The 24,076-nt window shown below is 53.9% G+C and overlaps 14 protein-coding genes across 14 annotated transcripts; 6 read left to right on the forward strand and 8 right to left on the reverse strand.

Annotated features, from left to right (window-relative positions):
- Positions 1-171: 171 nt before the first annotated feature.
- On the reverse strand, positions 172-2,630 carry SAICODRAFT_9203 (uncharacterized protein; the record flags this gene model as incomplete). The annotated part of the gene is made up of 2 exons (XM_019171784.1): positions 172-2,492; positions 2,549-2,630. 2 exons carry the CDS (start codon positions 2,628-2,630, stop codon positions 172-174), a joined length of 2,403 nt encoding a protein of 800 aa, XP_019022319.1.
- Positions 2,631-2,830: 200 nt separating this feature from the next.
- SAICODRAFT_31430 (uncharacterized protein) lies at positions 2,831-3,661 on the reverse strand. Its single transcript, XM_019167909.1, has one exon. The coding sequence runs from the start codon at positions 3,573-3,575 to the stop codon at positions 2,991-2,993; it is 585 nt and encodes a 194-aa protein (XP_019022320.1). The 5' UTR covers positions 3,576-3,661; the 3' UTR covers positions 2,831-2,990.
- Positions 3,662-3,711: 50 nt separating this feature from the next.
- SAICODRAFT_20917 (uncharacterized protein) lies at positions 3,712-5,658 on the forward strand. Its single transcript, XM_019166350.1, has 4 exons — positions 3,712-3,778; positions 3,829-3,877; positions 3,930-4,030; positions 4,088-5,658. The coding sequence occupies exons 1-4, from the start codon at positions 3,763-3,765 to the stop codon at positions 5,644-5,646; spliced, it is 1,725 nt and encodes a 574-aa protein (XP_019022321.1). The 5' UTR covers positions 3,712-3,762; the 3' UTR covers positions 5,647-5,658.
- Positions 5,659-5,852: 194 nt separating this feature from the next.
- Positions 5,853-8,114, forward strand: SAICODRAFT_20918 (uncharacterized protein; the record flags this gene model as incomplete). Its single annotated transcript, XM_019166351.1, has 2 exons — positions 5,853-6,179; positions 6,243-8,114. The coding sequence occupies 2 exons, from the start codon at positions 5,853-5,855 to the stop codon at positions 8,112-8,114; spliced, it is 2,199 nt and encodes a 732-aa protein (XP_019022322.1).
- A 155-nt stretch (positions 8,115-8,269) lies between these two features.
- Positions 8,270-8,950, reverse strand: SAICODRAFT_95842 (ribosomal protein S8). The gene has a single exon (XM_019172012.1). It carries the CDS (start codon positions 8,812-8,814, stop codon positions 8,347-8,349), a length of 468 nt encoding a protein of 155 aa, XP_019022323.1. The 5' UTR covers positions 8,815-8,950; the 3' UTR covers positions 8,270-8,346.
- A 111-nt stretch (positions 8,951-9,061) lies between these two features.
- On the forward strand, positions 9,062-9,557 carry SAICODRAFT_60256 (uncharacterized protein; the record flags this gene model as incomplete). Its single annotated transcript, XM_019169749.1, has 2 exons — positions 9,062-9,345; positions 9,398-9,557. The coding sequence occupies 2 exons, from the start codon at positions 9,062-9,064 to the stop codon at positions 9,555-9,557; spliced, it is 444 nt and encodes a 147-aa protein (XP_019022324.1).
- Positions 9,558-9,881: 324 nt separating this feature from the next.
- Positions 9,882-11,804, reverse strand: SAICODRAFT_36569 (uncharacterized protein; the record flags this gene model as incomplete). Its single annotated transcript, XM_019168511.1, has 2 exons — positions 9,882-11,259; positions 11,311-11,804. The coding sequence occupies 2 exons, from the start codon at positions 11,802-11,804 to the stop codon at positions 9,882-9,884; spliced, it is 1,872 nt and encodes a 623-aa protein (XP_019022325.1).
- A 1,011-nt stretch (positions 11,805-12,815) lies between these two features.
- SAICODRAFT_26969 (uncharacterized protein) lies at positions 12,816-13,715 on the forward strand (the record flags this gene model as incomplete). Its single annotated transcript, XM_019166990.1, has 2 exons — positions 12,816-13,433; positions 13,494-13,715. The coding sequence occupies 2 exons, from the start codon at positions 12,816-12,818 to the stop codon at positions 13,713-13,715; spliced, it is 840 nt and encodes a 279-aa protein (XP_019022326.1).
- Positions 13,716-13,907: 192 nt separating this feature from the next.
- Positions 13,908-14,515, reverse strand: SAICODRAFT_67127 (uncharacterized protein). Its single transcript, XM_019170285.1, has 3 exons — positions 14,424-14,515; positions 14,304-14,368; positions 13,908-14,249 (listed from the first exon to the last, which is right to left on the reverse strand). Exons 1-3 carry the CDS (start codon positions 14,474-14,476, stop codon positions 14,077-14,079), a joined length of 291 nt encoding a protein of 96 aa, XP_019022327.1. The 5' UTR covers positions 14,477-14,515; the 3' UTR covers positions 13,908-14,076.
- Positions 14,516-14,611: 96 nt separating this feature from the next.
- On the forward strand, positions 14,612-15,317 carry SAICODRAFT_67128 (actin depolymerizing protein). The gene is made up of 3 exons (XM_019170286.1): positions 14,612-14,643; positions 14,700-14,978; positions 15,031-15,317. Exons 2-3 carry the CDS (start codon positions 14,702-14,704, stop codon positions 15,204-15,206), a joined length of 453 nt encoding a protein of 150 aa, XP_019022328.1. The 5' UTR covers positions 14,612-14,643; positions 14,700-14,701; the 3' UTR covers positions 15,207-15,317.
- Positions 15,318-15,548: 231 nt separating this feature from the next.
- On the reverse strand, positions 15,549-17,396 carry SAICODRAFT_60362 (putative acyl-CoA dehydrogenase; the record flags this gene model as incomplete). The annotated part of the gene is made up of 2 exons (XM_019169758.1): positions 15,549-16,921; positions 17,144-17,396. The coding sequence occupies 2 exons, from the start codon at positions 17,394-17,396 to the stop codon at positions 15,549-15,551; spliced, it is 1,626 nt and encodes a 541-aa protein (XP_019022329.1).
- Positions 17,397-17,923: 527 nt separating this feature from the next.
- Positions 17,924-19,792, reverse strand: SAICODRAFT_9214 (P-loop containing nucleoside triphosphate hydrolase protein; the record flags this gene model as incomplete). The annotated part of the gene is made up of 1 exon (XM_019171789.1): positions 17,924-19,792. The coding sequence occupies one exon, from the start codon at positions 19,790-19,792 to the stop codon at positions 17,924-17,926; it is 1,869 nt and encodes a 622-aa protein (XP_019022330.1).
- Positions 19,793-20,053: 261 nt separating this feature from the next.
- SAICODRAFT_20927 (uncharacterized protein) lies at positions 20,054-22,161 on the forward strand. Its single transcript, XM_019166352.1, has 2 exons — positions 20,054-20,096; positions 20,168-22,161. Exon 2 carries the CDS (start codon positions 20,256-20,258, stop codon positions 22,122-22,124), a length of 1,869 nt encoding a protein of 622 aa, XP_019022331.1. The 5' UTR covers positions 20,054-20,096; positions 20,168-20,255; the 3' UTR covers positions 22,125-22,161.
- An 858-nt stretch (positions 22,162-23,019) lies between these two features.
- SAICODRAFT_72824 (uncharacterized protein) lies at positions 23,020-23,996 on the reverse strand. Its single transcript, XM_019170802.1, has one exon. The coding sequence runs from the start codon at positions 23,954-23,956 to the stop codon at positions 23,201-23,203; it is 756 nt and encodes a 251-aa protein (XP_019022332.1). The 5' UTR covers positions 23,957-23,996; the 3' UTR covers positions 23,020-23,200.
- Between the last annotated feature and the right edge of the window lie 80 nt (positions 23,997-24,076).

The following is a 24,076-nucleotide window of genomic DNA, read 5'->3' on the forward strand; positions in this document are numbered from 1 at the left end:
CAAGGCGTCGTCTTTTATTATTATCGGGTGTACGATACTGGGACGTAACGGGGCATACGGACATTGGTAGGCATCTCTCTTTATTCTTCTCTAATGAATGCGATTCCGCTTCATCAATATCCCATCCAATGCATAGGGTACGTCATCAACCATGCAACAATGTGAAACGCCCTACTTAAACTCAATCTCCCCCTCCAGCTTCTCCAAGTCTACCTTTCTCCCCATCCTCGCCGCCTTAAACCTACTAACCTTCTTCTTCGGCGTCCCATCATACTCAACCGCACTCTCCGCCTCCTCTTCCAGATCCCAATGCGTCACGGCATCGTCTTCTTCAGGCTTGACGTACCCTCCTTCGCGTTGAATTCTGCGTTCACGGAGTTTGTGGTATTGTGCCGCGATCTCTTTATAGTGGATCGTGGGTTCGAGGGATAGGTCTTCGTCTGAGTCGAGCGGTTCTGGGGGTGGGGGTTCGCGTTCCATGACAGCGCCTTTAACCGGGTTGGAGGGTTTGTCATCATCTTTCAATTTTGGGTCTTCTTCGGTGGCTTCTCCATTGGAATCTCCGTTGGTCATAGGCGTCGATTCAGTAGAGTCAGCAACATCCCCATCGGTAGCCCCATGCCCGTTCGTTACCTCGACCTCAGTTCCGTTAGACCCAGTCTTCTCCTCCCCCTCCTTCTCCTCCTGCTCCTTCAACTGCTGCTGCTTGAACTTCGAGACCTTCTTCGGCTTCGCAACAACCTCCCACGCCTCATCCTCCTTCTGCTTCTTCGCCACCTCTTTCTCCGCTGTCGCCTTCTCCTTAGCTTCAGCATCAGCGGCTTCCTGTGCCTTCTTGTGTTCGCTTTTGTGGGACCCGTTCCAGGCTGCGGTTGTTTCGAGTGCTTTTTGAACCTTGGCAGCGGCGATACGTTGTTTGACGGCGGAGGGGGCGGCCGGGGCGGTTGGGGCGGCGGCTGGTGGGGGTGGGGTACGTTCGGTTACTTGCGACATGATTGGGCATTCGACCACCTCGTTAGCAACGGCCTTGGGTTGTGGGGTGGTGGGTGGTAGTAGTTGAATCTTTGGCTGAGATGGCGCCGACTGCGGCGATTCAACTACCGTTTCCATGACCGCCGGCGGGCCGGCAGATCTCTCCTTCTTAAACCTCGAAACCTTTATCCTCCCCACCTCCGGCGCTTTCGGCTCAGTCAGCATCCTTTCCACCACACTCTCTGCCATCGTTGGAGGGGCACGCTCAACAACCGTGTCCGCAACAGTTTTGACCACTTCAGGGGGTGGGCTGGATTTTTTGAGTACACCCTTCGCCGGCTCCTTCTCCGTATGCGTCGGTTTCTGCTTCGGGCTCTTCTTCGTCTGGATATCCAGCTTTTTCGCGAACTTGACCTTCTTCTTCTCCTTACTCTCGTTCTCCGTCTCCTTCTTCGCGTCATTCTCCACAGCAGCCATGGGTTCCTCAACCACACCCACTCGTGCCTCCGGATCCGGCAGAATAGCCCCAATCCTCTCGATCCTTCCCGTATGCACAACACCCAGCGCACCCGGTTGACCAGGTGGGATAATGTTGCGCATCAGACCTCTTACACGACCATACTCGTCCTCCTCCAGATCATCGTCCGAGCTCCTCTCTTCAGCATCCTCATCCCATTCTTGTTCGTCGTCGCCGTATATTTGAGACATGAGGTCATTCATCTGCTGTAAGTCAGATGGACGGGACACATCCCAATCACCACCATCGTCGTCATCGGAGTCACCAGTTGCGTCTTCGGAGTGGGAAACGGAGGGGGAGTCCATGCTAACGGAAGAGGCCTCTTTGCTTTGTATTGGCGAAACAGGCGTGGTGGTTTTCGATAATGTGGCGTGGGTTGTCATGACTGCTGCCTTTGGCACAGGATCAGGTTTTGACTTCGTCTCTTCTCTTTCCAGGGTGATAGCACCGTTTGTGGCGGTGTTTTGTCGAAGAGTTTCCTCTTCCTCCTCCTCCCTCTCCAACTCCGCCATCAACTCATCCAGATCTTCATAGCTCTGAGCCTTATCATTCTCTCCACCTGTCAGGTCAAGCAGCTTCCCGACTTCACCCCTGCCTTTGCCACTCGTGCTTGCCTTAACGACATTCCCCTCGTCATCCAACTCTTCCGTAATCTCGACAATGGGCTCACCCACCTCATTAACGTCTCCCACTGTCTGCCTCTCCAACTCCTGAAACGCCCCCAACCTCTCCCTCACCCCCTCCATCTCCCCTTCCACCTTCTTCACAGTCTCCTCGACATACTCTATCCGTCTCCCGATAATCTCAGCAGCCTCATGTGCGGATCGCTCGACGAACCAGTTTTCGCCGAGGAGGACGGTGATTTCGTTGGTGTGGATTAGAGTGCCGGGGATGGAGGCGAATTTGCCGAAGGGGACGCGGATATCTCTGGTTGTCTTCTTTGGGAGATCTGAGATCTTTTCCTGTAAGGCAGCGTACTCCTTTTTGTAGTTCCGCCATTGATCTGTACCGAGGTTAGCATGCTATAGAGAGGGGAGGCGAGGAAGTAGGAGTACGTACCTAGTGAGTCTCGGAGGGACCTGAGCTGATCCTCGAGCCGTGCTCGGTAGAAATTGACGGCGGCCTGTTCTTCTGGATCCATTGCTCCTCGATCCTTGCTGCCGGAGGGAGGGTCGTCGAGGAGGTGTTGAGTCTGCGGAATTGTTGCGGGATGAAATGAATGGTTCGGGAGTCCCTGCATGACGCAACCGGCACGTACGGCGGAAGATAAGGTTGGGAAAATCTTGAGTTGGGATTGGAAACGGAAGGGAGATAGGGAGTGGATGGAGATAGTAGATTTTTAGGTAATTGGCTATGATATCTTGTCCCGCTCCTCCTGCGTGCTTCCGGCCAAGCAAAGTCCTGGCCTCGCCTAAAGCTGTGTGCGAGCCGTACGTATGTGCTTGCTGTTGACCGGCCGCTCCAGGGCCTATCGTACATCTTCAGTTGAGGTCGTTCATACTCAAGCTTGGTTCTGCTGCTTCTTATGCTCATCCTCATCCCTCAAATACTCCATATACAAATCATCCGCATGCTCTTTAATCTTCCCCTCCCTAACCCCAATTTCCCCTGCACTCCCATACCCCATCGCCTTCAACGTCTTCTTCTGCAACCTCATACAAGCGTGAAACTTTTTCGAATACTCATGACAACCCATAGCCCTCTCCCACAACGACCCATACCGATTACAATTGAATAACGCGAGTTCTTCAACTGCGCAATTTGCCCATGCAGCTTCGTGGATTGCATTATTTTGGGCTTCGCGAGAAGCGAGGGAAGCGAGGGAAGCGGCTTTTTCGGCTTCGATTTGGGCGTGGAGGTCCTCGAGTTCGGATTCGTTTGTGGGGATGGGAGGGGCCGGAGTGGATTGTGCTGTCGCCTTGAACTTGGGTGGGAGGTTGAGATTAGGGAGGGGAGCAGGTTTCGCTTCGTCGATGAGGGCTTTGAGGGAGGGGTCGAGAGAGGCGAGGGGGTCTTCTGTGGTTGTGTTTGCAGCCGGGGTGGATGCGGACTCCGTTGTTGGCTTTGATTTCCAGAACCCGGACATGGTTGTGTTACTATCTGGGGATATAGAGCGGGGATAGATGCGTTCAATTGATTTGAGATGTTGACTGAAGATGCTGGCTCCAGCTTTTGATAGAGTTCCGGCGACTGCGGGTTCATGCACGACCATGCAGTCGTCCAAGCTGTACACAATACCGAAGTCAACGTTACACCCCGACCGTCAATACCAAATGGACCCTCCAACAGGTTTGTAACCCGTCTTCATCATTGCTATCTTACGCTGACACCGTGCGCAGTGCCCAATTCACGTCAAGAACGCAGAGAAGCCCGTGTTCGAGGCGCAAAGTGCGTACCAGTTCGCGCTCCAGACGACGCGTTTGGTTGACATTCGGTGTAGTACACATAAAGTCCAGGATGTCGCGTTTACGATTCAAACGGGCGCAGGTGGAGGCGCGCCGCCGGTGAGGACGCCGGGGAACAGGAGGACGGTAACACAAGGTTTCCCTCCTTTGATGACATTGGGTTAAACATTGGCTGATGAAAGACGGCAAACAGCCCCAACGACAGGGAAGAAGAGTGGGAGTACGGTTAAACGCAACGCGACAAATGCCGTACAACCCGCGTCAGCAAAACGCACACCAGCACCACAACTACCCGCGAGCGTACAACGACCTGCAGCCCCATCCACCGCCAAACGGTCCGCAACAACAGCAGCCCTCCACCCGACGCGTACAAGCACGGCGAAGAAACTCTCTACCTTTGGACCTGCATCTCGTGGAGTAGGCAGTGTGCGACGACCGACTGCGCCCGCGGTGATACCACGGAACGGAGGTGCGGACACACCGAGTAATCGACGCGCTGGGGGACGGAGGCGGAGGCAGCAGGATCCGGAGGGTGTGGACTCTCCAATCAAGAAAAGTCGGTTGGGTGAGGAGGTGGAGCAGGAGCATGAGGAACAACAAGAGGGAGTGGAGGAGTCGGAGAAGGAGGTCAATGGGGATGGAGAGGAGGGGTCGGCGGAGATGAGTTTGGTTACGGAGGAGAATGTGGTGATGCCGATACAAACAGAGCAAGAGGTCGATGAGGAAATACCAGAAGTGGAAGCTGAAGTTGAGCCTGAGCAGGAGCAACCGGAGCAACCGGAGCAACCGGAGCAGGAGTCGGAAGAAAACGTTGACGAGGAGGAAGACATGGCGTCAACACTGCCAACGCCGAAAGCATTGAAGACAAACGGCGTTTCGCGGAGCAAGACCGATCTACCGAGACGCGATACGGCAAATCTGAATGGCGACAGACCAGTATTGGCACCAGGACGGGCTCCAGCAGATGCGACGCGCCCAGCGACATCGCAAGAGAATGGAACGACGCAACAAAAGCGCAAGGCAAAGGCAACGGACCCAACACCTTCTGCAACCCCCGCAAAGAAACAGAAGTCACGACCTACGCGACCAGAACCCACCACAACCCAACAAACCGACTCTACCCTCCCTTCTCAATCACAATCTCAACCTCCCCGCAAAAAAGCGCTCGAATCCCGCTCCGTCCAAATCACAACCCACAAATTCTCCGCCTCCAACACCACCCGCGCCCCCACCAACGAGCTCGACATCATCCTCGCACTCCTCACCGAACAACTCGACCGTCTCCGGCAGCGCACCACAATCGACGCCCGTACCCGCCTCATCCTCGACGCATTCACCGAAGAAGTAACGATCCGTCTATTACAAATGACTGACGCGTTGGATTCGTATCATAGTTTGGTCGTGGCGAATCGGAGGGCGGGGAGGAGGAAGGGGGAGTTGAGGGCGGAGCTGTTGAGGGTGAGAAGGGAGAGGGCGGGGGTTAGGGATAGGATGACAGAAGTTCGTCGACAGCATGCCGAAGCCGTAGAGATAAACGAGGAGATGGAAGGTGTTGGACGATTCTTCGAGGAGGTGGTCAAGATGAGGGAGGAGGATGCGGGGGAGGTACGGGAAGCAGAGGAGATGAAGGGGATGGAGGGGTTGTTGAGGGTTGTGGGGCCGGTTGTTACGGGGGAGTATGCGATTGCGAAGCGTTTGAGTGTGTTTAATGGGTTTTTGGAGAGGGTTGAGGAGGCTATTCGGAAGGCGTAGGATAGGAAGGCTTTACAAAATATCTGTTAATCCATTAATATTTATCCTCCCAAATACGGTCTCATGTATTTTGTAAAGCTTGAGCTCACGTGAGCCGACCTCGAGCGCAGGAACTTTTGTTCCCACCAGGCGGCCAACGCCCACGCCTCGTGAGAGTTTGACCCCCCCATCGTGAGAACCAAAAAACACAAAGTGATCCGTCTGAGATGTCCAGCCAAGATCAGCCAGTCGCTGCCAGCGCATCAACAGCCGTGCCCGTGCCTGCTACTCCGCCCTCTGCTTCGGCTCCGACCAACGACGAACGGGAGGCGACGACTGTTCCGGAGGAGAAGGTAGTCGTCGAGGCAAAGGAGCCTACGGAGGACGACGCTCAAGCTCTTCTTGGCTTGCTTGGGAACATCAACGCGGGGATCGCGACACTGGCACCCGTAACTGAGAAGGACGCGACGACGTCCGCGGCGGCTCCTTCTGACGCGCAAGCATCTGTGTCAACAGAGCAAGCGACGAATCCCACTCTTGACAGTCTCCTGAGCGTATGTCACACTCACAATTTATTTATTTTGAGCGTGTATGCTAACGAAAACGCGTCCGTTTAGTTGCACAACCTTCCTACCCCCGCAGAGAGCCCAGCCATCACGGACGCTGCACGTCAGGAAGAAACGGCGAAGATCCTGGCTTTGTTGAATAACGGACATCAGTCGGCACCTAACATGGATCCTTCCGCTGATTTGGATACGTTGTTGCAGAACGGTGGCGGTAATGCCAACGGTAACGGTATTGGGAACCAGCAGGCTCCGATGGCGCCGGTTGAGTTCTCCGATGCCGATGCCTCAGGGAAGAGGAAGCGTAAGTGGTCAGGCAAGGAGGAACCGCGCCGTGAAGCCGCCGCTGCGCGTCACGAGATCATCAAACAGGCGATTCTTGACCACATGCCTGCGATGCAAGAGGCTGCGAACTCTGCTGGCATGTTGTTCTCTCCTAGCGCCGTGTTGCCCGAGAACAACAAGTTGACCACCATCACCTGTTTGTATGCCTCTGTTGCGCAGAAGTCGTATGGTACTGAGAAGCGATTTTTGTGCCCGCCGCCTGTTGTTGCGATTCAGGGTGCGCACCGTCATTCAATGGGTGATATTCCTCAGGGTCGCATTTCAATCTACGCGGAGGACAGCCCGGTGCCCATCTCGCACCACAGTGAGTCCTTTACTGCGCAGAGCTTACAGGCCACCTTCAAGCAACTTCACATCTCCAACGTCGCGACCGCCAAGTCGAAGCACTTCAACCTTCGTCTTCGTGTCGCCGCGCGTGGACGAAGCGCGAGTGACGAGCAATACTTTGCTGAATGGGACTCGCCGCCGATCAACATTATCTCCAAGCCTTCGAAAAAGTCATCCAAAGCGAGGAACTTGGCGACGTGCATCCAGGCCAGCACTTTGGTGTCCTTGTACAACCGTATCAACTCGCAGACAGTGAGGACCAAGTACCTCCGTACTGAGGGAGGTCGCCTGTGTGCCAAGAGTCACGAGTGGTCACCGTTCTTGATTCAGGTCATGCGTAACCCTGAACTCATGGAGGATGGTGTGGTCACCGATGAGCTTCCTGAGCCGGGAGAGCCTGTCATGTACGGGACTGTGGTTGTCTTGACTGACACCATCACCGGTGTGCCATCACAGCCCCTCATCATTCGTCGCGTCGAGAAAAACGTGATTGTCGACGATGCGGTGGGTCCTGTCTCGCAGATGGGTAAGATCGCGTTCGAGTCCGTTCGTGAGGAGGACGATGAGAGTGGTGAGCGCATGTTCCTCTCTGCTCTTGGTGCTCAATCCGATACCGGTGCCGCACGCATGGAGAACGTTGACCCGACTGTCGGCTGGCAACCTCCCAAGGCTGGCTCTACGACTCGCGTCGAGGACCACGTCTGCTGGACCATCGTTGGTATTTCCCAATTCCGCCACACCTTCCTCGACGCATTCGGACAGCCAGACGAGGCTCCTATTCCTATGCCTGGACAAGCTCCAGCATTGTTGCAGGCTGGTCAGCCCATGCCGAACATCATCCAGACTCCCGCTGGACCCATGGTTGATGACTACAAGGGCCCTGTGACCCCCTTCCCTGCTCTCGCGACGAATCCGGCTTACCTTTCCAACACCCACACTCTCGAACTTGTCGTGGGTGATTTCGTCTCTACCAACCCCGCCATCCCTACGCCTGAAGTTTGGTTGGGTCACGTCGGACCGCTGAACGTTCGTGTTAGTGCTGCTCCGGCAGAATATCCTAACACGGTAATGCTGCATGTCGAGTTGCCTTCCTTCAAGGACTTGAACGGAGGCAGTATGCCGTTGCTGTTCGTCAGGCACGATGGTATTGTTAGCAACCCGGGTTGTGAGGTCGTCGTTGACTACAAGGAAGGTGAAGGAGAGGGCGGTGAAGAAGCAAAGGAAGGCGAAGAGGAGGTTGCTGAGGAGGCGTAAGTTTTGGGAAACATGATCAATTACGGGGATAAACAGAGACGTTCGTTTTTAGAGAGATGTGGCACGATCCGAGTTGATGGTTACAAATCTGCTATGTTTGCTTTGAGTACTAGTACACGCGTCTTTATTCAGTTGTCGTCATATCCAAGATCTTTGTGCATGTACACCCAGCAATGCTTTCCCCAGGTTGAAATCCAAAACTCCGAATGACCAGTGCGAACGTTTGCACGAATTAATTCACCCTGCACAATGCCAATCCGCCAACACCCTTCTCCACAGCTTCCAGTGCGTCCATAACTCCCAGGCTAGTCTGCACCAACAAAACCTCGCCCACATTCAGCGGCGCAATCTCCCCTGCCTTCTTTCCCTCGATCACATCCTTCAGATCCCGCACCGTCATCATAATCTTCTTGCTAGGCTTGCTGATAAGCTTCATCTGTGACAGCACTTTCTCGTTGTCTCTGTATTTCATTTCAAGCCAGAGTCGGCGTCCGGAGACGTTCTGTTTGGTAGTGGGGGTGTAGATCTTGTCGGGGGCAGTCACCGTGCCTCGCGTGATGGAGGAGATAAATCCATGACGTTGTAGTGCGAGACAAACTTCGAGGTATGCTTTTGTTTGTGGGATACAGGTCTGCTTCAAGCGGGCCGTCGAGACGTTCTGCAAGTGAGCGCAGATGTTGGCCAACCGCACGAGCGACATTTTGGAGGATTCTGATGGGAGCGCCGGGGAATATGTAGAGCTGGTCGCTGAGACGTAGACTGTCGCTGTACTGAAGACGAGCCTTTGAGCTTTCTGATTGAATGATCTTTACAGAACTTTCGACGTTACCGCTCGCACACAAAATCCAGGACGTTAGTCCGAGGCTCGAGGTGGCACACCAGGGGCAGATATACGTCGTCCGTTTCCCGCCGTGTTGAACACAAATACAATTCCGAGATATTTCAGGATGTTTTTCACCAAGTATATCGTACTTGCGCTCTCTGCTGCTGTTGCCGCTGCTTCTGCCACTAAGGAGCCTCCTACCACCCTTCAAATCGGTGTCAAGCATCGCGTTCCCGAGGAGGAATGTCTCAGGAAGACGAAGAACGGAGATCAGCTTGCCATGCACTACCGTGGTTCTCTGTTTGATTCTGGAAAGGAGTTTGATGCGTCTTACAACCGCGGAAGGCCTTTTGAGTTCACGATCGGCAAGGGCCAGGTGATCAAGGGATGGGATCAGGGATTGCTTGAGTATGTCATGTATTGCCTTTCTTAAGTTTGTCAATGCTAAGAAGGTACATAGTATGTGTATTGGGGAGAAGCGCAAGCTCGTTATCCCTCCTGAGCTCGGCTACGGCGCTCGCGGTGCTGGAGGTGTTATCCCAGGAGGAGCCACCCTTGTCTTCGACGTCGAACTACTGGAGATCAAGGGCTGGACTCCCCCGCCCAAGGAGGAACTCTGAAGAACGATTGCAAAGGAGGGAACTTGACAAACGATACCCATGATATGAATTTGGTATATGAGATATGCAAGATATAGCAATGGCGCCTAAAAGAATGTGTGCCCCCCAAGAACGAAAGATATAACTCCACCCATCCCAACGAGCAACAAAAATAATAAAAAAAGACCGAAAGATAGCAATGCTAGATATTTTCTGGTAAACCGGCCAGCGGTCAAGTTCCCCCAGGGCAGATTAGTATACGCAATCCTTGGGTGATCAATAGATATGCCTCAACCCTTCCCTTCCCTTCGCCTACCCTCCCTGCCATTACCTCCTCTCGCCAACTCAGTTCTCCATCTCACCGTCCGGCACGAACTCGCCACTCCCATCCTCATCCTCAAAATCCTCCCTCGCTCCCCTTCTCTGCTCCGCTTGTGGCCTCCTCCCCCTCTTCACCGGAGACTTCTTCGGCGCGTCCACGTCACCCTGACCCAACAACGTCACCGCCCTCCCACGCTTCCGACCCTGAGCTTTCGGCGTAACGGGTGATATCGGCTCGTGATGACCCATATAATTCGGCATACTCGCTCGGCGCTGATTCTGATTCGAAACACTTACGGTATACCCTCCCATCGTATTCATCGAAGCGGTGCTGGTACTTTCACCCATCGTCGGCAACATCGCCTGAGGACCCATATTCGACATTGTCGCAGACGTAGGACTCGCATAACTCTGATCATACCCATGCGCAACATAGCCATGACTCTGCTCCGACAACGTCGGATCCATATACGATCCCTGCTGGTGCTGGTGCTGGTCCATTCGACGAACAGCTGCGGATGGGATGCTGCTATGACTCAACGTTCGTGTCAACGCCGGCGCGGCCATCGGTACCAGTGCTTCATGATAGTACTGCGTAGGCGAAGGTTGTTGGGCGGAATGCATGTGTTGCTGCATCATGCCCACACCCATACCAGCTGCTCCCATCTCCTCGAATCCGTTGTATGGTTGCATTTGCGAATACGAGGGTGCCATCGCTGTACTCATCCCAATCGCGGTGGGACTCGGTCGATGCCATTGACCGGGTACCGGAACCGGTACTGGAGCAGCAGCTTGCGTCGGAGCTGGTACGGGACCCATATCCATGTGCATACTCATCTGGCTCAGCGCTGGTTGCATCGCGACGGCGGCTTGTGTTGCGTCCAAGCGTCGATTAACATAATTGAGGAGTTCGGTAAAACGGGAGTTGATCTGCGTAACAAGGTTCTGGAGTTGGTTGGATGTCGTCTCAATCCAATGTCCCTGTTCGCGGGATGAGTCTTGGAGGAGGGAGACGGTGACCGCGAGAGAAGGGTTGGTGGGGCTAAGAAGCTCTGACCGTGTCCTTCCCTGCGGTGAGTCTTTGGGTGAGTTTGTCTTTTGAGGCTCTGGACAGCAATTGTTTTGTGTTTGTGCGTCGCCACATTGCTTGTTGACACTTTCCGGTTTCAACCCACACCCATTTCTCACGGTTTCTTCAAGCGCGAGGAGACGCTTCTCTTGCTGGTCCATACGGTCTTCCTGAGACTTGATGAAAGAATCCTGACGTTGCAAGACTTCGGCACGGAGCTTATTGGCGGCTTCGACGGCTGCTTGGAGAGATTGAAGCTCGCTGGAAACAGTCTTGATTGTTTCAACCGTTTGACGACGGGAGTTTTCGAGGAACCAGAGACATTTGTTGAACCTGAGCACACTGCATTAGCCGAGTTGTAAACCAGCCCGACACTCTACGGACCTTGTGATGACACTCTCCAACCCCTCTCCCTGCAACAACATCGCCTTTTCCCGCTTCATCCCCTCAATTGCCTCAGCTTGTCGCATAACCTGGTCCTTCATCCCCAACAACTCAAGCAACAAGTTGTTGTCGACAGTGATATGTGGCTCCGTTTCGAGCGCCGGCGCACCAAGAATCCCACTCAACCGATACTGCTCTGAATGACTATGACGAAGCTCACTCGAAGGTCCGGAGAATGAGGTCCGTGCTGTGGTTGTTTGGATACTTTGCTGTGACGTACTCTTCGGTGATGGCGTAGCCATAGGCCTCTGGAACCCCCCCGCGGCCGCCGGTGACGACATCTCATTCCCAAAAACGGGAGGTTGGAGGGTTGGAATCTCAGCCATTCTCTGGGTAGGAGAAAGAGGGAATTGCTGGTGCTGGTGCTGTTGGGGATACACGACGGCTGCTTCGTTGAAGGTGAAGGCGGGGTCGGTAGGAGCTAGCCCGAACATAGCTGAAGCACGTGCGAGATGGTTAAAGTTGTCAGAGACAGAGTCGGTGTTTCCGTAGCGGTCGCGAAGTGATGGGGAGTCTGTTGCCTTTATGCTCCGCGGTCGTACTTGGGTGAACGTCTCGTTTGAGGTTGCGATTCAACCGCTTGGGTTCGCGGATATCGATCGTGGTGCAGCAAGGCAATAATATATCTGACCTCAGGCCGCTGCCAGCTGCGAGGGTTTACCGCACCACACGGCCCAACGGGACCAATTGCAAGGATACGTGCACGCGTACCATCCTAATGGCAAATTGAGCTCGATAAGCTCAGCTGTGCGTCACGAGTCGTCCATAAGATTGCTATCCGTCAAGACCCCGCAGGCCTCACCCGCGTTTCATTTCGCCCGCTGCGGCGCCTCCCGAGGCCAACCTTAATTCTGTGGTACATTATGAGGGGATTCTTTGGACTGCTCCGTGGTGGCAAAAATAGGGATACCATTTAGCCATTTCGCAATCCTTCCAATACCAGAGGTCTCACACACGTGCACGGAACTGAATCTCCGCCGGCCAGAACCTCAACTTTGAACAACCTCGGTGCCTCATTTTGTAACAGACTGATTGAGCGCGCCGAGTTCGAGCTGACTGATGTTGTACTAGACTGCCATAATAACGCAATTGACATGGGTTGAGAGGGTCCGGTTCTGCCCGTAATTGCGTGAGTAGTATAGAGTTTGAGTGTTCTAGGTTCGCTCAGTACAAGGGTTCCCCGCCAAACGTATATTAAGGACACGATGCAGGGGTGTTCTCATGATGCAGCGTATGTGATATCGTTTCATCTGCAAATCGCATCTGTCTAAGCATTCCAGACTCTTACCTGTCTCGTTTTCAACCAATTCCACTCTCACTTTTCGTTGTCTTGGCGGACCGCGTTGACGTCGCGGTGTCGGCCGCTGTCACCGCTCGCTCCACCTGCAGAGCGCGACACCTCGGCAGCACCACCCTTGATCCCTACGAGCAATTGATCCACCAACATGCTCCTCCACCACCTCCTCCTAGCTCTCGTCTCCACCTCCCTCGCATCCGCTGCCTCCAGCGGCTGGTCCGTCACAAACGGCAAAGCCTCCCTCACAACCCGTGCAAACTCCAAACTCTCCACCGAGCTCTTCGACTCCACCACCACCCCCTCCTCCTCCCACACCTTCGACATCGGCACGGGCGAACGTTTGAGTCTATTGTTTACCTGCAAAAACGAGGGAGAAGGCGCGAGGCCGCATCAGGCGTATGTGTTGGTTAGGGATGAGGTCACGGGGTTGGAGAGTGCTGTTGTTGCGAGTGTGAGGGAGTCGGGGAAGGCGAAAGTCGATGTTGATCCGAGGAATTTGCCGGCGCCGCTCAATGGGGTTGCGACGCCCCTCACACTCACCCTCGCCATCGCGTCGAAGGGGGATTCGAAACCCTTGCTCTACCAACTCGGCAAAATCGCGAATAAGAACCCTACCAAGCCGGAGGCGGAGGCGAATCCGGTGCGGTATGGACCTTTGCCAGAGATCACACATACTTTCCGCTCTGAGCAGGATTTACCGCCCAGGATCATCTCTATGGGATTTGCTGCTGCCGTGATTGCCTGCTTCCTCGCTCTCATCGTCTCCGTACGTCCTTCCCTCCTTCCCCTCGTTCCCTCCTCATTGTAACACTCTTTACTCACATAGTGGACCTCGCTCGACGCCAACCTGAGCCTCCTCCCACGCCGCCTCGCCGCTGCTCCCCTCTCTTCTGCGATGTTCATCGGCTCCTTGATCGGGTTTGAAGCTCTGCTTGCTTGTTATTGGTTGTGGATGAGGGTTGGGGAGGTGTTGGTGATCGGAGCTGGGTTGGGAGTTGTGGGATTTTTGGGGTATGTTGGGGTTGCGAGGGGCGTGAAGGAGTTCTAAGCTTCTGAAGTCTGGACTGTTAAGAATGGAGGAAGAGAGATATACCCAGCACATGGTGAGGAATGGGCAAAAGAAACTAGGAAGATGGGTGGTATTGCATGGCATCGGTCAGAAATACATATTGATATGTCAAAACGGGCTTTTTGGTTGAGAACTAATCCGGGTCATGTTCGGTGTACGGTGCGCATGGAAGTAGAGTACTGCCTTCGTTCATCGTCGTTAACGTTGATGATATATCCATCCACGTAAAGTGATCGAAGTGATCAATGCCAGCCATGTCCCATATTGTTAGTGCTCAAAATCAAACCGAAACATCATCCCTCCCGTTACAAATCCGCTCATATATTTTTATTAGGCTCTCCTATTTCATCCCAGGCAACTCCAAATCAGGTATCTCCGGAATCTTCGGAATCTTCGCCCTCTCCGCCCTCTCCGCGTCTTTCACCTGCTGAACCTCCTCCCATCCCGTCACCATGTTGAGAGGCGAGACATGCTTGTCGGCTGGCATCACCTTTCGCTCTTCACCGAGAACCACTGTATACCAGAGGTCAGATTCACGATTATGTCGTTGCGGGCGGAGACACGTACCTCTTCTGTACAAGACCCAACTTGTGACCAGGAAGAACGGTAGGGCGACGATGATGTTTCGAATGCTGCAACACCAAATCAGCACCCGCTCTTTGCTCTCACTTGCAATGATCGACTTACTGCTTCCCCTTCGGGGGCAATGGTGGTGGCTTCTGTCCGAAAGGAAAGAACATTGCGCTGGATGTGATTTCTTCGAGGGGGGTGTAACGTAGACTTTTGGTGTACCGGTCCCCCGGATTTCGGCTGGTGAGGAACGGATGGGGCGGCGCGGTGGATGGAGGGCCCGGAGCGTATACTGTACGTGGGAGTAAACTCAACACAATCATTTGAAGGTACCCAGGTATTCTCTTCTCAACAATGACATTGACATTGCGCAATTGCTGATCTGAACGACAGCCATGGCAAACTGCTCAGCGCCCGAAATCGCCGCCGCCTACGAGGACGTCCGTTCCGACAGATCAACCACAAACTGGCTCCTCCTCGACTACGAATCCGAGAAATCAGATACCCTAGTCCTGACCTCCACCGGCGACGGTGGCCTCGATGAGTTCAAGTCCAAGATCACCGAGGACGGGAACAAGGGGAAGGGGAGGGCGAGTTTCGGGTATGTGAGGGTGACGTATAAGAATGATGAGCAGAGTGAGCGGGTGAAGTTCATTCTTGTTATTTGGATTGGTGCGTCGACGGTGCGAGCTTCGTTTACTCATGGCTGATACTTGACGTACAGGCGAGTCTGTGAAGATTATGCGTAAGGCGAGGATGGGTGTTCATACCGCCAACGTCAAGGATGTGTTGCGATCGTTCTCCATTGAGGTTCCTGCGCACAACGAGGATGATCTGAGAGAGAAGGACATTGTTGTTCGGTTGAGGAAGGCTGGTGGTGCTTCTTACGATGGCGTGTAGAGGAGATGATAAACCGCAAGAGGACCATTTATGGGACATGTTTTAGGCGCATAGCGAGAAAGAATTTGATACAAGATGGGAATTCGAATATACCCAGTTTTAACACATCACACTTTACTCTGAACACAGTTGCAGACGGCTAGGATAGCAAGAAACTCAGTTGATATCAGTAAACAACAATATAGTAATCAAACACACAACACCGAACGAGCATTCTGTCTTGATCTTGGCAATGTCCCAATCACTCGACTTTATGTCTCCCGGAGCCCCCGAAAACACAAAAAGCATAGCAATACACATATCGTACACTCATTCTCACCACACAACACAAGACCTCAAGGCTTAGAACTTCGCACCAAGAGCCTGCGCAACCTTCATCCCCTGCCTCATCATCAAATCCTGCATAATCTCCTCACTCCCCCCAGGAATAGCATAAGCCCTGACATCCCGATACAACCTCTCAACCTTATCACCCTGCCCTCCCCTCGAATAACTCAAACCACCGAAAACCTGAGACGCCTCACGCGCACAAAGCTCAAACACCTTCGTACTCTGCGCCTTGAGACCAGCGACTGCACCACCGAGACGCAACATAGCTTCCACGTCTCCCATTTTTTCCATTTGGTAGATGACGAGTTCGAGGTTTGCGTGGGTTGCTTCGATTTGACGAGCCATGTTTGCGAATTTGTCGCGGATGACGGGGTGTTCGATCAATTTCTTCCCGAACGTCTTGCGTTTCTGTGCGTACTTGAACGCTTCTTCATAGCAGACTCGCGCGAATCGGTTAGCTTGGATGATAATCCCGATACGCTCGTGGTTGAAGTTGGTCATGATCACTTTGAAGCCTTTGTTTTCTTTGCCGATGAGGTTCTCGACAGGGACTTTGACGTCGTCGAATTCGACGTAGGTGGTGCCGGAGGCCCAGACACCTTGGCACTTCATTTGGCGGGTGGTTACGCCTGGCATGGTTTTCTCGATCAAGAGGAGGGAGATACCGTTCATGCCGGGGCCGCCCGTGCGGACGGCGACAGTAAAGTAGTCGGAGAGGAGGCCGTTCGTGATCCACTTCTTCTCGCCGTTGACGATGTAGTGCTTCCCATCCGCCGTCTTCTTGGCAGAGGTGACGAGGTTGGCGACGTCAGACCCCGCATCGGGTTCCGTGATGCACAAACAAAACCTCTTCTTGCCACTCAAGACGTCGGGAAGAATACGCTTCTTCACCTCCTCATTCCCAAACTTCAAGACAGGGGGACAACCGATACCGTAGCCACCCAACAAATTCCAAACAACACCTCCAGATCCACAACGCGACAACTCATCCGTAATAACCAACTCACAGAAATGATCCCACTTCTCAGGCGGAACGGACTTACACCTAACATCCGTATACTTCGTGGGATACTTCACACCCAAACACCCCGCCAACCATCCTCTCTGTCCCATCTTCTCATAAATGGTGTTCGGCATTCCCTTTGCCTCATCCCACTCGTGCACGAATGGCTCAATCTCCGTCTCGACAAACTCCCTGATCTCGGCGCGGAGAGCGTGGTGGTGGGGCTTGTAGTAGGGTGAGTGCCAGCCTTGGTACCAGGAGGGGTCGGCGTAGGGGTTCATGTCGCCAAAGTACTGGATTTCGGCTTCGTCGTCTTGGACGGGGGTGGATTTAGAGCCGGAGGGCATAGGAGCAGCGTAGGAGGTGGCGGGGGTGACGCCGACTTCGCCGGAACCGGACAACGTACCCTTGCCGGGAGCGGGAGCCTTGGCGGAGGAGGTCTTGGGGGAAGAGGAGGTAACGGACTGAGCAGCACCCGGAACCTTCGCAATCTTCGCAACCTCGGCCGAGTCCTTGCTCGACGCAGCCTTTCCGGGCGCCGGGTTCGCACCACCAGTCGATGTTCCAGTCTTGCTCTGCACGATGGTGTTCGGAGTCGCCGAACTCGCTCCACCTCCAACGGAGCCAATATGCAACTTCGCCTTATACTTGTTCAGAATCGCCTGATTGTGGTACTTCCAAAATGGTTTCGAGGCATCCGTTCCAGCGTTACGCAAGAGAATCTTCTTACCGCCGGGATGCTCGTCGGCGAACTTGGTGAGGTCGTAGACTTCATTGTCAACGATAATCCAGAGGCCGGAGCCGCTGGGGTCTTTGTGGGAGGCAACTTCGTCCTTGGTGAAGGTCTTTGGAGCCATTGTGAAATGGTTGTTGGGGGTGTATGCTCTCGGCTGGGGGTGTATGCTCTTTTATGTTCGTGCGGTCATTGGCTGTGTCCTGGTGTGGAGTTGGCGGATGCGGGGAAGCCGAGATGCAGCGTACGCGGCCCGGTCACCTGAAGGGGAAAGACATGTGAAAGTCGATTGCGATGAAGAGGAGTGTTACAGGTTGATCATTCGGTTTTATTCAAGACCATCTCGTCGCATTGCTACATCTGGAACGGCACCGTAAGTGATGTTGCACGCATCGAACTTCCCTCGGCCGCGTTTGGATTCATGTTCGCAGCTGAAATTGACGTCCCTATGCCCGCCATTAGCTTTGCTCCGCCTCGCCTTTCTGCTCACCACGTGAAGGACTCCATACGCTGCACACACTGTGAAGTTATAAGAGGAGCGGGATCAGGAGCGTGGGAATGGGAACGGGACTTGCAAACCAGACCTTTCAACCGCAATAGCAAGAACAATTCATTAAGCGACTATACAGACTCATGCACAATACACGCAGACTATTTCTTCGCCTTCAAAATAACCCAGGTCAGCAACTTCATCCCCAGAATGATCCCAAGCAACACCGCAACCCACTTTCCCTCATTCACATTCCCATACCCGTTCTGGTCCAAGAACGTTTGTCCGGAGATATATCCCTCCCCGGCCAATGGATTGTCGTAAATACACCTTTGTCCCTCACAAGAGTACCTCCTATTCGCAAACTCGTTCTTCATCATACCCTCAAAGACATAGCGCTGATAATCAATGTACCGGAATGTATACCTCCAAAACACATTCAACTGATTTGGCGAGACCAGGAAGCCTCCCACAGCCATGAAGAGCCCATTAACGAACGCCGTAATCGTCAACGCCCCAACGAAAATGGGTATGATGGCCGAGATGAGCACGACCAACGACTCCGCAGCGTACAAATCCAAAAACAACCACATAACATACTTCCAAAACCCCACCGCCGTAGGCTGAAACCCGATCATCCAATAACTAACGACCCCAACAACCACCACAATCCCCCCCAAAAAGCCCACACCAACGACCCCGCCACTAACCAACAACGCTCCAGGCCCGTACAATCCCTCCCCGCCTCCCCTCCCGGTGCCCTCGCGTCCCCACATCACTAAATCCTCCAACACGGATGGGATAGCGGCGACTTGCATGAATGACATAAACGCACCTCCGAAAAAGATCGCGTTCGTGAGGGATTGGAGGGAGGATTGGGTTGCGGGGAGACGGAGGAACGTCGTACCCATGAGGAGGGCAAGGGCGAGGTACATGAAGAAGCGGATCGTGTAGGCAAGAGGGTCGCGGTAGGATTTGAGGAGGGTGCGGTGAGTTAGGGTGAGGATTTGGTGCCAGAAGGTTGAGTGATGGTTGCGGCTTGAGGAGCGTGGGAGGTGGGAGGCAGAGGCAGGGGAGGGGGCTGTGAGGAGGTGTTCGAGAGTGGAGGCTTCGGGGGAGGAGGACCATGCGTTGGCCATCTCCTCGACGTGACGATTTCCCTCCTCCTCATCTCCCCAAAAATCCACGTTCGTAACGTCGAGCATGTGATCAGCAATACCCACACCCTTCCCAACCGGCTTTCCAATCCTGTGGAAATACTCCTCGACCTCACCCACCCGTCCAAAATAGATCTGTTTCCCACGCGAAAGTAGGAGAGTTTTGTCGAATAGGCCGAAGGTGGCCGAGGATGGTTGATGGATGGAGCAGACGATGATCATCCCATGCGCACGGGCAAATGATTGAAGGTGAGAAATGACCTCGCGACTAGCGGCCGAGTCGAGGCCAGACGTGGGTTCATCCAGGAAGACCAAGCGAGGCATACTGATGATCTGGCACGCGACGCTCACCCTCCGTTTCTGCCCGCCGGAGATACCCTTCCGGCGAGCAAGAGCCGTACCGATCTGGGTATCAGCCTGCTCCGTAAGACCGAATGCACGGAGGAGAGTTGTAACACGTTCAGCACGAAGAGCGCGGGAGAGGTCGGGAAGCGCCAGCCGAGCAGCGAACTCCAATGTCTCCCTCACAGTAAGCGAGCCAAGCAACGCATCCTCCTGCTCGACATACGTCCCAACCTCCCTAACCACCTCCCCAGTCAACCTAACTCCCCCATTAACCCACATATCACCCCCAATGGTCGTCTTTCCCCCATTCTGGTTCCTCTGAGCAAGGATGTTGAGAAGCGTCGTTTTTCCGCTACCGGAGGAGCCGAGGATGGCGAGGATTTCACCGCGGGGGACGTGTGCGGAGATGGAGGTGAGGATTTGTTTGGTGGGGGTGGAGAAGGAGATGTTGTGCCAGGAGAGGGAGGAGAGGGCGTGGATTGTGGTTGTGAGGGGTTTGGCTTCGATGTCTATGTCGAGAGAAGTCATGGTGGAAGTGTGTGAAGAGGATTATGACAGGCGATACGTGAACTTTATAGACCGCATGGTGGTCCCGTCCAAACGGCGTCTGCCTCGGTGTTTTGCTCCCACGGTGCCCGGTGTTCAACCGCGCGCAAAGGCCGGTATTAACTCGGATCGAATTAAAGCAGCGCACGCGCGTTCAAACACCGAGAGCTCTGCAGCGCCGGCGAGAGGAAGGCGAAGCAGAACCCCCAGGCCATTCCCCACACGTGTCGCCTATCCTCGGCATTCGAATTCGATAGATAGCCGTTGCCGTTTAAAGAGTTTCAAGGTAGCAGAAGATGAAGAAGAGGTCCAGTATGCCAGCGAAGGAACAGTGACTAACGGCATCATGGGAAACAGTCTCTCGATTGAACCGATCCGGGATCTCTCCCGTTCCGACCCACACAACGGCTGTCCTCACACCCAGGCAGGGAAACGCCGACCAAGCATGGACCACGGCCCCGACAAGAAAAAGGTTGCAAGACTAGCATGTCTAAACTGTCGCCAACGCAAAGTCAAATGTTGCGGGACGCAGCCAATCTGCGAGCGTTGCAAAAGCCAAAACCTCGTTTGTTCATGGTTACCGTCGCAGAGGGGTGGAGCGCGCGTTCCACGCAAGAAAGACAAGAGTCCCGAGAATGTACAAGGTGGTGGACGTCCGAGGATCAGCGAGGAGAGATCATCACCCGACGAGTCTTTCGTGTCTTTCAACGAAGACCACGACATGGGCGTCGACATGGACTACGACCAATCCTACGACTACGACCTCGATGAACAAATCGCCCTCCTCCAACAAACCTCCCTCAACCCTTCCACAACCTACCTCACCCTTTCTCCCAGCACTTCCACCACCAAATCACCCGCCTCCTCGACCCCCGGCACCGAACTCATCCAACTCAACTACGCCGGTGGCGAGGGCCTCCTCCCCCGCGAATACACCCACCTCATCGCGACCTACTACGCCCACTTCCACCACAATCACTCTTTCCTCCTACCTCACCACCTCGTCATTCCCCGTTTCAGGCGTAGCGGAGGGTTGTTCTGGGGTGTATTGTGGGTTGGGTCCCATTTCACCCATACGCTCTCCCCTTCATCGCCATACCCTAATGGAGAACGCGGGAATGAAGCGTATCTCGAGGATGCAAGGGCTGCGTTGGAGGGGAGGATGGATGAGGAGATGGTTGCTGAGGATGTACAGGCGTTGGTGTTGTTGGCTGTTGGGTGTTATGTCAACGCCCGACGTGAGGAGGCGGTTGGATTTGCCAAGAGGGCATGTGAGGGAGCGATTCTGTTAGGGTTGCATTTGTTGGATGATGAGGAATCGGCAAGCTTTGTACTTGCACAGTCGTCGGTGGAGAAGGAGAGTATGAGGCGGACGTGGTGGACCGTTTGGTGTGTTGACCGCATGTTTGCGGCATTGGGTGGGAAATCCACTGCGCGGATTCCGAAGGATTTGAGGATTCGGACGAGATTGCCGACTTCGGAGGAGGAGTACGAGGTTGGTCAAATGATCTCCACGGTGGGGTTCTTGGAGGACTTCAAACGAAACATGTACGTCGCGGATACCGGATACGAATGGAGTCCCTGGGCATACCTCGTCGCCGCTCTCGAGAATCTGGAAAACATTATCGCATTCGTTAACGTACCAACTTTCACGCTGGACGATACGGCAACGTTGGAGATGCTCGATAACCAACTCTACGGCCTCGCGATGCGTTTACCGGATTACGGTGCCTCCCTCCTCCGACGTCCGCCTCAGATGAGTGGTGTTTTGTTTTTTGCGCATATGGTCGTGAATACGACGACGCTCTACCTCCACTCCCGATTTGCGGCAAACTCCTTACCGTTTTTGGTACAGAGCCCGCATTGTGGAAAGTGTACCCACATCCCGGATTTGATGCACTACAACTCCTCAACGATTCAATCCATCAACCGCTGTTTTACAGCCGCTCACTCACTCGCGCGGCTTGTCCGTTGTTCACCGCTTGAGATGAGTCAACATACTCCCTTCCTTATGTGCGGTTTCTCGCTCTCATGCCTCGTTGACGCATCCGCTGCCGCAGTCGGTTGGGAAAAGGAAAAGGCCATGGCGGGCTTGTCGGTCGGTATCGGTGGTTTGAGGTCATTTACGAAGGTTTGGGCGGGAGCGGTGGGGTTGGTAGACAGCGTCGAAAACGCGATCAATAATCTGAGGATCTTGGAGGGGGTTGGGGAGGGTGTTAGGAACGTTACTGCGGCCGATTTTGGCATCAAGGGCGATGGGCCGGCAGGTGAGATTGTTGAGGCGGGAATCGTGGAGCAGGAGATGGCTATGTGAGTGAGATATGAAGCACGAGGGTTGAGGTGGGGCATTCATTCGGTTGGCAAAGGCGTTACTTATTACTATTCGGATCACTCGTCGTAGTATCTATCCCTCATCAATATACCAGGTATCACGGAGATGTTGTTCGTTCTGTTCACTCGCAGTGTTGTTGCTAGAATATACAGTGTCCCGATTGACGTCAAAGTCGTCGTCGTTTGCGTCGCTCACTGCACGGAGGCAATGCATAAAGTACATAAAGCCGTAAAACCCTGCTTCCATCCAGCGGTGCAATAGGTGATACAGATCGTACAAACCAATCAGTGACAGTCCATATGCCAGGCCTTGGAGGATACGTGGAGAGTCTGGAAGAAGCTCGTGCCGGCGAGGGTGAGGCCGGTGAAGTTCCCACGCTGCAGCTGAGCTGCAGGGGACGAGAACCTTTGCCTGTGAGTCTTGTTGGCAGATGAATTCGCCCCAAACGACACACTTTGGAAAACAAAGACGGCATTATCATTGGCAAGCTGGCCTGAGGCCTAAGTTTTATCGTGTTGTCGGACGTGACATGAAGGAAAGTCCGCAACTCTTTATACGCCGATACGCTCCATGTGGATACGGACCTGACATAACTGAACCACGGTTGTTTTACGTAGCCGTGTGAACTGAGTTCCCAGTTCTGGATGCCGTCTGACATGTGTCGAGTAATATACTGTTGCCGCCCATGCCTCGGGCCGGCCCGCGTCGAGGGCCATGTGCCCTTAGGGCCTAGAGGATCTCTGGCTGATCTGCCAACCAGCTCGTGAATTGTTAAGGTTGAAAACTTAATGTGAGGTTATATCTTAAGCTCCCCATAACTAGGTAGATATGCTGCGGGCCGTGCCGCCGTCACATGAACAAGCGAGTGGAGATCAGTGGCTTGAACGCATCTAGATCTTTTCTTGTCAACTGGTTGGGAAGTTACTGTACCTAGGGAAGTCTCCAACATGCTTTCCGATTCTATGATTCAATCTCTTGGCAGCCCGTTTCCGTGGTCTCACGAATGAATTCGTTCCCAAAACGACAATATCTGACCTTCAACAACCTCAAGTACTGCTTCATTTCTTCTCCTCCTTCTTGTGCTCCGGATCCTTCGTCTCCTCGTTGACCTGCTTCCCCGAACTCTTCTCCACAAACTGATGCAGCCACTTCATAGACGGGTCCCCACCCTCCTTATCCACCATAAATTTCTTCCCGTCACTCTTCCTCTGCCATGTCGCGAACCTCTTCTTCGTCGGCTCCAATTCACTCAACCTAACACCCGTTTTCTTAATCTGACCGAACAACCCCAAAGTTTCCAATACGAGGGGCATATCTCCCTCCGGCTCCGCCATGTACGCGTTGAAAGCCTTTCTGTTCTTTCGTGCGTCATCCGGGGGAAGAACCGATACACGCATAACATACGCAGACCCAAAAGCGTGACAAATCAGGAGCGGCATAGTACATGATGCAAGCATAGCCAACAACCCGCTCATAGGGGTCTGTGCTGTGAATAAGATCGCCGGAGCAGCGAGGTATCCGACGACCAGGAATGACGTCGAGGCAGCTTTGTACCCAGCGATTTTTGAGCCGATGTCACCGCGGTAGAGAACGACGGCTTCGGGGACGTCATCGGTTGTGGAGGGTTTTGCGGGCTTGACATAGGAGGATTTGGGTTCGGCGGATTTGCCAGGGATGAGTTTCCGGAGCCAGGATATTTGGCGGACATGGAGGTGTTGTTGGGCGTGGGGGACGAACGCCGATGTCCGTCCAACTAGGGCGATCCGCGAAGGACACGAACGGAGACCCAGACGTATTGATTGATTCAGCATCATCGCTTGTGACCGATCGAGGGTTCTGGTGAATGCCCTGCCGAATAAAGCTGGATGGTCCCTGTAACATCGTCTTGCAGCAAAACACGTGAGGCCCAACCCCACAAGATGCTGTACGGGTTC

The sequence above is a fragment of the Saitoella complicata genome (genome assembly GCF_001661265.1).
Source record: "Saitoella complicata NRRL Y-17804 unplaced genomic scaffold SAICOscaffold_21, whole genome shotgun sequence".
NCBI classification, from domain to species: domain Eukaryota; kingdom Fungi; phylum Ascomycota; class Saitoellomycetes; order Saitoellales; family Saitoellaceae; genus Saitoella; species Saitoella complicata.